Source organism: Ovis canadensis, chromosome 2 (assembly GCF_042477335.2).
Source record: "Ovis canadensis isolate MfBH-ARS-UI-01 breed Bighorn chromosome 2, ARS-UI_OviCan_v2, whole genome shotgun sequence".
Lineage (NCBI taxonomy): Eukaryota > Metazoa > Chordata > Mammalia > Artiodactyla > Bovidae > Ovis > Ovis canadensis.
In genome coordinates this window covers 37,913,567-37,925,990 of record NC_091246.1, presented here as the reverse complement: position 1 = coordinate 37,925,990, position 12,424 = coordinate 37,913,567, and the positions used below count along the sequence as shown (strand labels likewise).

The window sequence follows — 12,424 nt, the reverse complement described above, 5'->3', positions numbered from 1 at the left end:
CAGGTTCCTGAAGCATGCATGTTATTTCCATGTTTAGAAGATCACAGATTCCTGATTTAAATGTGCTACTGAGCTATGGTTTCTGAATTGATAGTCACTGCCTGTGGGTGCATGCTTAGTCGCTCAGTCATGTTTGACTCTTTGCGACCCCATGGACTATGGCCCACCAGACTCCTCTGTCCATGGGATTCTCCAGGCAAGAATACTGGAGTTGGGTTGCCATTCCCTTCTCCAGAGGATCTTCCTGACCCAGGGGTCAAACCTGGGTCTCCTGCATTGCAGGCCGATTCTGTCTGAGCTACCAGGGATGCCCAGTCACTGCCTAGAAGTCTGTAGTAAAAGTATGATATGGCAGTGACTCCTGTCCTAGGGCACCACTCCTTCGAGGATTGGTGAGGCTACAAAAGGTATTGGTTCACTTTAGGGACCAGAGTGAAAGTGGGAATCTGGAGGCAAGTGCTCACTCCACAGCCTTTACTCGACACTCCTTAACTCCTGGATACTCGCAGCCCCCTCTCCCCTTTCAAAGTTTACTCTAAAGTTTCTCTCTCTCTCTTCCCTTACTCTGCAGTCATCCCTTTTGATCCCTTTCATTTCTTTTCCTGGTTTATCACTTGCTACTTTACCTCTCTTGAAAAAAAGGTTGTTCTCATCTTCTCAGTGAGATTTTTGTTTTCATTGATTAACCACTTGGAAATGAATTTTGACTACTAAATGTTTGAAATCAGTTTTTTTTTTTTTTAAGTCAGTTGGAAAGTAGTGACACTGAACAATTCTTTCTTTTCACAGGATGGAGTCCTGGTGGATGAATTTGGATTGCCACAGATCCCTGCTTCGTAGACTTTCATCATTCAAGTATATCGTGTAAAATAAATGCGTATTCTGGGACTGGGGAATATTTATCTTTCCAAGTTTGCCATAACAGATTTAGGTTTCTTTCCTTTCCTTGGAGGAAAAGTTAATTATTTTGCTTTTTTTTTTTTTCCTATAAGACACTCATTGCTTGGAGGAGGCTTTCTTGATACTAAATTTTTATTCCTTTTCTCTTATGAAAGACTAACTTAAAATTATCATTGGATATGTCCATCTTAATTCCTTAATAATAATAATTTTGAAATAAAACCAAGGAAATGGAAATCTTTTAAGTTCTGTGACAGCATATCTCCATAATCTCAAACTGACCTGATAAATCGATGGCAAAGATGAGAATGGTGGGACTGTCCATATTATGATTCAAAACCGTTTTCTCTTGTGGTGTTATAGGTTGGTTATAGTGATGGCCTTTTTAGGTGAGTTTTCTGTCTTGTGAGTATATCATTACTGTGTCCAGTATTGGAATGGAATTATCACTACTGTACCATGGGTGGATATTTTGATTCTGTGGTTTGTTCAGTATTACAGCTGACTGGTAATCAATAATGAATATTTCTTGATATTTAATGTATAGGACATTTATTTATACTCAATAAATATTTTTCAAAAGGATATTATTTTAATAATATTACCTCAGCTTGAAACCTCCACTACAGAAACCAAGTTTAATATAATTTTAATGTCAATTCCTCTTAAAAACTACAGAAATCAAATTTAGCTGGCAGCATTGTGGTGCTGTGGTTGATCCGCAGCCTTTTTGACACCAGGGGTTGGTTTGGTGGAAGACAGTTTCCCGTGGGGGCTGGGGTGCTGGGGTGGGGTGGTCTCAGGAGGACTCAAGTGCTTTATATTTATTGTGCATGTGTACTCAGTCGTGTCTGACTCTTTGCAACCCCATGAACTGTAGCCCAACAGGCTCCTCTGTCTATGGAATTTTCCAGGCAAAGAATACTGGAATGGGTTGCCATTTCCTCCTACTCCAGGGGCTCTTCCACACCAGGATTTGAACCCGAGTCTCGAGCATCTCCTGCCTTGGCAGGTGGATTCTTTACCACTGCATCACCATTTATTGTGCCCTTTATTTTTTATTATTAGTAAAGCAACTCCAGATCATCAAGCATTGGATCCCAGAGGTTTAGGACCCCTGGTATAGAGGAAAGAGTAAGGAGCAATCCAGGCTTGGGCCCGGGGTCTGCATCTAATAACTCTTAAGTAGCCTACTCACACCTCTCAACTTCTATTTCCTTACTAGTAAAATCATGCTTACTTCATGAGGCTTTTGTGAGTAATAATTGAGTTAATTGTCTTGAGTACTTTGTTAACTGCCAAAGGTATTATTAATAGTATGAGGGAATTATTAATAATAAATTAATAATTATTAACATTAAAAACAGGGGTTGGGAGTTCCCTGGTAGTCCAGTGGTTAGCACTCAGAGCTTTCACTACCACAGCCTTTGATATAGTCCCTGGTCAGAGAACTAAGATCCTATGCAGCCAAAAAAAAAAAAAAAAACCCAGGGGGCCTCATTCCTGTTTTGGGAGGTGCCTGGAGTGCTGCAGCAAGTCCAAATTCTCGCCAGATTTCAGGATCTTAAATGACCCATCCTCCCTTCTGCCAGCCTTGCTGGGGGCCTCACAGTGTCACTTGCACCAGCCTTTCGTGTGTCAGCAAAATCAATAAACATTTCTTGAACACCAGCTCCGCAGAGTATACCAACCCAAGGGATGCCAAGAACAGTCACAGCTCCTTTCTCACAACTTTACTGTCTTGTTATAGGTGAGAATGGAACACGGATGTAACCCTTTCCCACCCCCACCAACCTCACACTTGCAGAAAGCTTCCAGTGGCACAGACATTACACTATTCATTGTTACCTTCTTGAAACCTTCCTTGGCTTCCTGACAAGTTCTCACTCAGCCCTTTAGATATTTCTTCCATTGTCGTTCCTGTCTTGGACTTCTCAGTCTTCATAGTTTCCCTGAGATACCTCATGCCCATGATTTTAACTATTACCTATGAACTAATGACTCAAAATAACTCACTAACCCAGACCCCTTTACTTATTATTTTCAATTCTGGGTATTCCTAATTAAATGTCCGACCACTACCTAGAACCTAACATCCAAGTTAAGCTCATTACCTTGAGCTCACAGTCAGCATTCCTGCTGTGTTTCATATCTTGGTACTGTTCAATCTCTGACCCATATATTGCCAGTTTTAATAAGTGATATTTAGTCCTCCAGCTAGACTTCTTTAGTACACTGGATACCAGTGAACAATCATTCTATCAAAATCACTATTCCCTTGGCTTTTGTGATGGTACTCTCTCTGGTTCTCCTGTTCTGACTATTCCACTATTCCTTCTAAGACTGCTGGCTGAAATCCTCATCTCTCCAGCCCTGTAATGTTAGTGTTCCTCAGGAGTCTAGCCTTTATCCACCATACTTCTTTGTTTGCTCACTTATATTTAATAATAATCTCAATTATTCTCATGGCTTTAACTGTGGACTTAGAAGGCTATACAAATCTATACTTGTATCCCTGGTCTTGCCCCGGAGTTTCAGAATCCTATTTATATCCAGCTATCGCCTGACAGTTATTTGGATGTTCTAGAAGCCCACAGACACTTTACATTCAAATGGCCAAGACACCCATTGTCTCTCCCCCAGACCTGACTCTCCTGTTTTGTGTGCCTCAGCTAATGGAACCATTATTCTCCATCATTCAAAACAGAAAGCTCTTGAGTTGTCCTTGATGCCTACATTTTGCCTCATCCTACATATTTGATTATAATTATTAAACTCTGCTTTTAACCCCTTAATGTTTCTCATCCAACACCTCCTTTCCTCTCACAGCTGTCTTTGGCTTGGACACCCCTCACGTAGTCTTCCCAGATAAATGACCTGCTTTCTCCTCTTGCATGACTTCACTTCCTTGAGTTCATTCATCACACATAGCTGTACTAATCTTTCTAAAATATGATTCTGACCATATCATTCTCTTACTTAAAGTCATGGTTCCTGACACCTCCAACAAGATGTAAAAAGCTGAGTTGGCCCCCGTCTCTCTGTAATGGTTTATTGCATAATCTCTTCAGAAGAGAATTCTCTTTCATATAGAGCAGTAGTCTCCAACCTTTTTGGCACCAGAAACCAGTTTCATGGAAGACTATATCAGCTCCACATCAGATCATCAGGCGTTATATCCCAAAGGTTGGGGAACCCTGATTTAAAGAACTGCTTCCCTGATTACAAATGAGTGATTATTGTGAAAATACCAATTAGAGTAGCCCTACTTTTATTTCTCTCCTATGGGAGTGGGCTTGTAACCAGGCTGTGCCTATTGAAGTTCGTATCCCAAATTTTATAAATGGAAACTAGGGGAAATGTTTCCTTTTAAATGTATATCTATCTACCTACCTACATATATATATATATATATATATATATATATATCTGATAAGTTTGAGATATTGAGTCTAGAGAGTAGCCAAGAGGCAGAATGAAAGAATCCTCATGCCACTGAGCCCTGACTTCTTGAGATTCTCAGATGGCTCCAAGTCTCTGCAGCTCTTCCTTTAGCTCTGTGAGCTGAGAATTCTGCCAACAAACCCCCTTTTCTATTTAAACTGATTGGACATGGGTTCCTGTCACTTGCTAGTAAGAGTCCTGAAAATTTTCTCCGTAGCATCTGCTTGTTAGGCTCTTAATAACTGTTTCCAGTTCCCCTGCATCTGCCATACAGTCATGATTCTCTGCCTCTGCTCAGTTTCCCCTCCCTGGAGCTGTACGTGAGCAATGGGTTCATGTGCCCTTGGCACAGAAAGTCAAACTGACAGCAGGTATCGGCAGCAAAATCAGGGTTTATTGCAGGGCCAAGCAAGGGAGTGGGAGACGAGTCTCAGATCCACTCCAGCTTGATCTTTGAGTTCCTTTTTAAAGGAGAAGAACAAAGGAGCTGGGGTTAATCATCATTTTGTGACTTTTTTTGGCTGTCCTGCACAGCATGTGGGATCTAGGAAGCATGATCTTAAGCACTGGACCACCAGGGAAGTCCCTTGTGACAGGTCTTAACTGTAGTTTCAAAAGTCAGGATACCTATGGTTTAGGAGTCTCTGGTCTGGTGGTCCATGACCTGGGGGGTTGGGGCGGTTGGGGTCTATTAGTTCATTTCGCCCTGGAAAAACAACCTGAGTCTGTATGTTAATGATGTTTTCGACAACATCAATTTTAGTCATCTGACTCTGGTTGAATAGTGTTCAGTTAGCACGGGATTGAGGTCAGAGGGAACAATACAGCAACAAGGTTTTGGATAGAGAGGTTAATCATAAACTCAGTAGGGTAACTGGACTCGGTTTCAGAGGTTCCTTAACACCTTTGTCATTCTGCTAATTCTTGCAGTACTGGAAAAGACCAAAAGTGAGGCCCTGGTCTTTGTCAATCCCAGTGAATTTATCTAAGTGGAGAGGATAAATGCTGTGGTGAGAATCCCAGGGATGGGGGAGGCTGGTGGGCTGCCGTCTGTGGGGTCGTACAGAGTCGGACACGCCTGAAGCGATTTGGCAGCAGCAGCAGCAGCAGAGGCCCTCTGGTGGTCACTGCTGTAGTTCCCACCAATTAGCATCGCTGTCAGTATCTTACCTGTTAACCATTACAAGCAGAATTGAGGGCAGATGGTCTCCTTACATTGTAATCTAGCAGCTCTGGGAGTTTAACAATGGTGGAGGAGATTGGAAGATCCAACAGAGACAAGTTTGGCTCTTCTACCTTTTTTATCCGTATCCCTTAGTTTTCTTTTTCTACATTCTAGTATCACCGAAGGCAGGCTTCCACGGTGGCTCAGTGGTAAACGGTCCGCTTGGCAAGCAGGAGACTCGGGTTCAGTCCCTGGGTTGGGAAGATCCCCTGGAGAAGGAAATGGCAACCCGCTCCAGTATTTTCGCCTGGAGAATTCCATGGACAGAGGAGCCTGGCAGGTTATAGTCTGTAGGGGTGCAAAGAATCAGACATGACAGTGAGTAAATAGCAGCAGCAGCATATCACCTACAGCAGTGGTCCCCAACCTTTCTGGCACCAGGGACTGGTTTTATGGGAGACAGTTTTTCTGGGGAGGGGGTTTGGGGGAGGTGGAATAGTTCTGGTTTTAACCTGCTGCTTACCTCCTTCTGTGTGGCCTGGTTCCTGACAGGCCATGGACCAGTGGCGACTGGGGACCCAACCTAGGGAGCTTGTCTGTATGTTTGTTTTATAGATTCTCATGTAATACATCTAGATACATTGTGGGCACTTGAATTTTTAAAAGCTCCCCAGGTGTTCTCGTGTGTAGTCAGTGAACCACTGCCCAAGGGTGCCTGATTAGGCTGAACCTGTTTTCAGCAGTCTGATGCCATAAATTTCTGCAACAAAGAAAGCTAAGTCGCTCAGTCGTGTCCGACTCTTTGAGACCCCATGGACTGTAGCCTACCAGGCTTCTTGGTCCATCAGATTTTCCAGGCAAGTGTACTGGAGTGGGTTGCCATTTCCTTCTCCAGGAGATCTTCCCAACCCAGGGACTGAACCCAGGTCTCCTAGCATTGTAAGTAGACGCTTTACCGTCTGAGCCACCAGGGAACTTGTTAACAAAGAGATAGCCAGTAAATGATTGCCTTAAGGCAGAGTTTTCATCCGAAGGATGAGTTGGGAAGTATTATGTTCTCCTCTGTTCTTTGGAAGTTTTTGAAGGATTGGTATCAATATTTTGAACATTTAGTAGAATTTACCTGTGAAGCCATCCAGGGATAGCTTTTGTGGGACATTTTTAAAATTATTACCAACTCAATCTCTGTGTCTCTTTTGCTGTCTCGCATACAGGGTTATCATTACCATCTTTCTAAATTCCATATATATGTGTTAGTATACTGTATTGGTATTTTTCGTTGTGGCTTAGTTCACTCTGTATAATAGGCTCCAGTTTCATCCACCTCATTAGAACTGATTCAAATGTATTCTTTTTAATGGCTGAGTAATACTCCATTGTGTATATGTACCACAGCTTTCTTATCCATTCATCTGCTGATGGACATCTAGGTTGTTTCCATGTCCTGGCTATTATAAACAGTGCTGTGATGAACATTGGGGTACATGTGTCTCTTTCAATTCTGGTTTCCTTGGTGTGTATGCCCAGCAGTGGGATTGCTGGGTCATAAGGCAGTTCTCTTTGCAATTTTTTAAGGAATCTCCACACTGTTCTCCACAGTGGCTGTACTAGTTTGCATTCCCACCAACAGTGTAAGAGAGTTCTATAGGTATCTTTAGATTTTTTATGAGTCTGTTTTGATAGTTTGTGTATTTCTAGGAATTTTTCTGCTTCATCTAGGTGATCTGATTAGCTAGTGTGTGTGCGTGTGCGTGCCTGTGTTTGTGTGTGTAAGTCACTCAATCGTGTTTCTGTCAGTGGGGTTTCCCAGGCAAGAATACTGGAGTGGGTTGCCATTCCCTTCTCCTGGGGTTCTTCCCCACCCAGGGACCAAACCTGGGTCTCCTGCATTGCAGGTGGATTCTTGACCATCTGAGCCACAAGGGAAGCCCATTAGCTAGCCTACACTTGTTCATAGTATTACCTATGCTTCTTTTATTTTCATAAGCTGGGGAATAATGTCCCTTCTTTCATTCCTAATTTTAGTAATTTGAATTTTCTTTTTTTGTTTTTCTTGGTCAATCTAGCTAAAAGTTGGTCAATTTTTATGTTTTTGGTTAATGAGTCAACTTTGTTGATTTTTTGCTATTGTTTTTTGTATTTATTTCATTAATTCCTGCTCTTTTATTATTTCTTTCCTTGTACTTGTTTTGGTTTAGTTTGCTCTTCTTTTCCTAGATCCTTAAGGTAGAAGATTAGGCTTCTGATTTGAGATCTAATTTATTAATAAATTTTTTCAGAGCAGTTTAGGTTCACAACAGAATTGAGCAGGGAGTATAGACAGTTCCAGTATATGCCCCTGTCCCCCCCCCCCCCACACAAACACCCCCCCCTTCCCACTATAGACATCCTGCACCAGAGTGGTTGGTACATTTGTCCACCCATGGACCTACATTGACTCCTCATCACCCTCAGTCCATGGTTTACATTAGAGTTTACTTTTGGTGTGTACCCTCTGTTGGTTTTGATAACGTATCTACTATTATAGTACCATGCAGAATTATTTCTCTTCTCTAAACATTCTCTGTGCTTTGTTTCTTCATCCTTTCCTGCCCTCTAATCCCTGGAAACCACTGCTTTTTTTTTCACTGTCTCCATAATTTTGTCTTTTCCAGAATGTCATATGTAGTAGTGGAAAACTACAGTATGTGCTTTTTCACATTGCCTTCTTTCACTTATTATTTGCATTTAAGTTTCCTCTATGTGTTTTTCATGGCGTGATTGCTCAATTTCTATTTGGTGCAGAATAATTTCCCATTGTTTGGATTTCTTTTTTAATGTAAGTATTTATAGCTATAAATTTCCATCTGAGTACTGCTTTCGTTGCTTGTCCTAACTTTGTATGTTGTGTGAAGCAGTGTCTGTATAGGAAAGGCAAGATAAATGCTTGCTTACTTCCATTTGTTTTTGAGTTTGGGGAATAATGAGTGGGTTCTCTAGTATGCCAGTTATGAATTACTGACCTTCAGTTCCAAATTTATCCTTTTTGCCTGCTCTGTGAAATGGATTTGGGCACTTTAAATCTTTATCCTTTACCAGCTGGCAAGTATTAAGCTTTGTCAGTAGAGGGCAATAGAGAGATACTGCAGGAGGAAAGGCTTTCTCTTCCTGTTCTAGTGTTTGGGTTGGACAGGCTAAGGTGCTGTGGGCAGCTTCCCCAGCGTCTGGTTCCTGTACCTGGTTTCTTCAGTGTATAGTGGCCAAAAGCCAGCAACTTCTCCTGGCACCCTCCTCAAGTGGCTTCTAGGAGAGTGCCTCTTGTGAGACACCTCCCCATGAGTGGCTTTCCCCATCTAAGGTAGATTTCCAACCACTTCCATGCAGCACCACAGTAGCTTCCCTATCTAGGCATCACAGGCACATCCCTTCTAACAAAGTCCACACCTCAGCTCTGGGATGATCTTCACTGGACAAAGTCTTCAAAAAAAATTAAATAAAACTTTCCCTGTTCAAATTACTGTATGATTCCTTTTCTTCTACTTGATTCAGACTAATACAACTGGTAATTTCTGTAGGAGACAGTAAGGTTTTTTGTTTGACAAGCTGTCAAAATTAAGGATTTATGTTCAGTAAAGGAATAAATTAATGGATTAAGAGAAGACAATTGAAATGTCTAAAACTGACAAAACATACAAGTCTTGTATTACTACAAAGTACAGAAAACCATCAGCAAGAAAAATCGAGCAACCCCAACAGAGAAACGGCAAAGGATGTGACTAAGCAACCTAAAAAGAGACACTCAAAAAGTCACTAAGAAATGTTCGGACTCAGTAATCAGATAAACTCAAATCAACAAAACAATGAGATAGCACGTCATGCCTTTTGGTTTAGAAAACATCTGGAAGCTGGATAAAGGTTGTCTCAAGTATATCTTAGATCTGCTCTCTCCTCTCAATCACATTTGCTGTCGCTCTAGTTCAAAGCCACCATCATCTTCCATATTAGCATAATAGAAAAATGTAAATTTTCTCCCCACTTCTAGTTTTGCTCCCCTACTGTTCACTCTTCCCCTGAGAGTATGAGAAATCTTTAAGGGTAATTCAGATACTGAAACTGAGTGCCCCTAAAACCAAGTTCCCTTACCCAGTTTATGATTAATCTATCCAAAACTCTAGTTTCTTGTGTCCCCTCTGACCTCAGTCCTGTGCTAACTGAACACTAATTAGCCAGAATCAGAGGACTAAAATTGCTGTTGTCAATATCATTGTTAATGAACTAAAATTGCTATTATATAACATTAACATACAAACTCAGGACAAGCTGAGCTTCCCAAGCCGTGGACCACCAAGCCAGACACTTGTAAACCAGAAATGTCTTTGACTCTGGAAACTATGATTAAGAAATGTCACAAGATGATGATTAATTCCACCGTCTTTTATCTTTCCCTTTAAAAAACAAAAACTAACTCAAAGACCAAGTTGGAGTGGATCTAAGGCTTGTCCCTCACTCTTGCTTGGGCACCCTGCAGTAAGCACTGTACTTCACCAAAGCCTGGTGTCAGTGGACTGACTGCTTTACATTGCGTGAGCAGACCGGTGTTCAGTTTGTTAACTACCATTTCTTTGCTTAGAACCTTTTAACTTCCTGTTGCTCTTGGAATAAAATCCATTATCACATGATCTAATTACCTACCTCCAGTTTCATATTGTGCCACTCTCCTTGCTCATTGCTCTCCAGCAAATATTTCAATAACTTTTAACACTTCGATGGAGAAGGCAATGGCACCCCACTCCAGTATTCTTGCCTGGAAAATCCCAGGGACGGAGGAGCCTGGTAGGCTTCAGTCCTGAGAGGCTTCACTTTCACTTTTCACTTTCATGCATTGGAGAAGGAAATGGTAACCCACTCCAGTGTTCTTGCCTGGAGGATCCCAGAGACGGGGGGGGCCTGGTCGGCTGCCGTCTGGGGTCGCACAGAGTCGGACACGACTGACATGACTTAGCAGCAACACTTCGAGCCCTTTCCTTCCTCCATAGCTTTCGCACCTGCTTCCTTCTGCTATTCCCTCTGAATTTTCACATAGTTGATCATTCTCATCTATCCTTCTACTCAAAGAAGGCTGGCCACCTTTTACGGAGCAGATCCTAATCAGTCACTGTTACCCTGCTTATTTCTTTGACAACCCAAATCACCAGTTTGTAAATAAACTTAGTTTTAAAATAATTTTTGTTGTTATTTTTGGCCACAAGGGCATCTTTCCTTTCGGCACCTTCCATTGCCACACCTGGGCTTTCTGTTTGGGGGAGGGTGGGGCTGGTCTCTTACTTCATTTGCTTGGGCTTCTCTTTGCAGTGGCTTCTCTAGTTGCGGAGCACAGGCGAGTAGGGCACACCAGCTTCAGTGGGTGCCAGCACTCTGGTTCAGTAGTTGTGATGCATCAGCTAAGTAGCCCAGAAGCATGTGGGATCTTCCTAGACCAGGGATCAAACCCATGTCCCCTGTGTTGGCAGGTGGATACTTAGGCACTGAACCACCAGGTAAGTACCACATTACTTAGTTTTAACCTTCCCTACTAGTCAATGCACTTCACTGAAGGCAGGGACCTTGTCTGTCTTTTTCACATTAACCTCCAGCAGTTAAAGCAATGCCTAAAAGTATGTGAATGAATGACTATTATTTTGTGTTCTTGGGGAAGTCTAGAGCAGTGAATTACTTTACAAATGCAGATGCTTCACACTTAAGTACTGTGTTCTCTTTAGTAGAGCAACAGCAAAACACACAAATGAAAAAATTCCACACACTCAAAACATTTTGTACTTTAAAAATGATCGGTGCCCCCAAACTTACCCCCTTTCACATTGAGTCCCTCTGTATCTACTTTAGTATTATCATCTGCTCTTTCAAGTCCTTTATCATTTCTAATAAATGGATTTTTGTTTCTAAACTGATTTGTAAGAGCCTTTTATCGTTTGTTTTGCAGACATCTTTTCCCCTGCCTTTTGACTACTTCGTCTTTGTTTTAATCCTAAATCTGATCCACTCTAGTAAGGAGGTGCGGTCTGACCTGACTCCAGAAAATCAGGCAAGGCTGGTTGGGTGGGAGGGTTAAAGGACACGGTAGCAGGAGAGAACAGTGACTCTCAAAAGGAAAACAACTATTGATTGTGCAAGACCGAGCATGCTTACCCTCCCGGGATGTTGGCTACCTACAGCTACTAGTACCCTGCTTCAGCCCGGCGCCGGGCGCGTCTGTTTGACGTCACCGACGCTCCGCACAGTTGACTCAGGCCGCGCAAACTCCGTGGCCGTCTACCGCGCGCGCAGAAGCGAATTTTCTCGCGGCGCCGGAAGTCCAGAGCACATGACCGGGTGACAGCGCTCGCTGGCCTGCAGGGCTCGCTTTAGGTGTTGCGGCACGGGATGGCGGAGGCGCCTCCTGTCTCAGGTACTGTACTGGCCCTCGCAGGACTGGGCCCCTCTCGGGGAGCGGAAATTGAGTCAGTGACGAATCCTAAGGCACCGGCCATTCGTATCGCGAGAGTGGCACGTACAGAGGTTGGGGATAGTGGCTCGGAAGGGCCAAGCCACGCGCGTCGTGCGTACAGAGGTCTTAACCATCCGTGGCTGGTGGCGAAGCCCGGCAGCTGGGTTTCCAAGGAGAGTCGGTTTGTCCCGCTGAGTCGATGCGGGTGTCCCGCCCTTTCCAGGGCTCATCCCGGCCTTCCTGGGGCAGTGATATCCGACAGGCGGGCGTCGGCCCGTGACGGTGGCTAGCTCTCGACGCGCGGCGGGATTGCTCGCTGCGCTTGAGATGTATTCGTGCGTCCTAGGGCAGCAGCGCGGGCGCGAGCCGAACACTCGTGGTTTCCAGTCTCAGCTTGCCATGAGCTCGCAATGTGAAGGCTCGTTTTCCTCATCTGTGACTTGGGAGTAAAT

At 43.2% G+C, this 12,424-nt stretch overlaps 2 protein-coding genes and 1 long non-coding RNA gene across 10 annotated transcripts in view; 2 read left to right on the top strand and 1 right to left on the bottom strand.

The window, feature by feature from the left end:
* Window positions 1–1,490, top strand: part of CHMP5 (charged multivesicular body protein 5) — a 13,876-nt gene extending 12,386 nt beyond the window's left edge. Inside the window, exon 8 of the mRNA XM_069575902.1 lies at window positions 790–1,490. Within this exon, the coding sequence (XP_069432003.1) occupies window positions 790–840 (51 nt within the window). The 3' untranslated portion in view covers window positions 841–1,490. The remainder of the gene's footprint in view (window positions 1–789) is intronic.
* Window positions 1–12,424, bottom strand: part of LOC138433364 (uncharacterized) — a 15,804-nt gene extending 3,380 nt beyond the window's left edge. The window contains exons 1-2 of one of the 2 annotated variants that reach the window (XR_011254281.1): window positions 11,675–12,424; window positions 5,515–5,857 (exon numbers count right to left, since the gene is read on the bottom strand). This is a non-coding gene — a long non-coding RNA (uncharacterized lncRNA). The remainder of the gene's footprint in view (window positions 1–5,514; window positions 5,858–11,674) is intronic. The other variant, XR_011254282.1, reaches the window with a different exon arrangement.
* Window positions 11,734–12,424, top strand: part of NFX1 (nuclear transcription factor, X-box binding 1) — a 63,776-nt gene continuing 63,085 nt past the window's right edge. For 3 of the 7 annotated variants that reach the window (XM_069575896.1, XM_069575895.1, XM_069575894.1), the window contains exon 1: window positions 11,747–11,933. In XM_069575896.1, the coding sequence (XP_069431997.1) occupies window positions 11,909–11,933 (25 nt within the window). In that variant the 5' untranslated portion in view covers window positions 11,747–11,908. Of the gene's footprint in view, window positions 11,934–12,424 lie in introns of all 7 variants that reach the window. The other 4 variants (XM_069575899.1, XM_069575898.1, XM_069575900.1 and 1 more) reach the window with 3 other exon arrangements.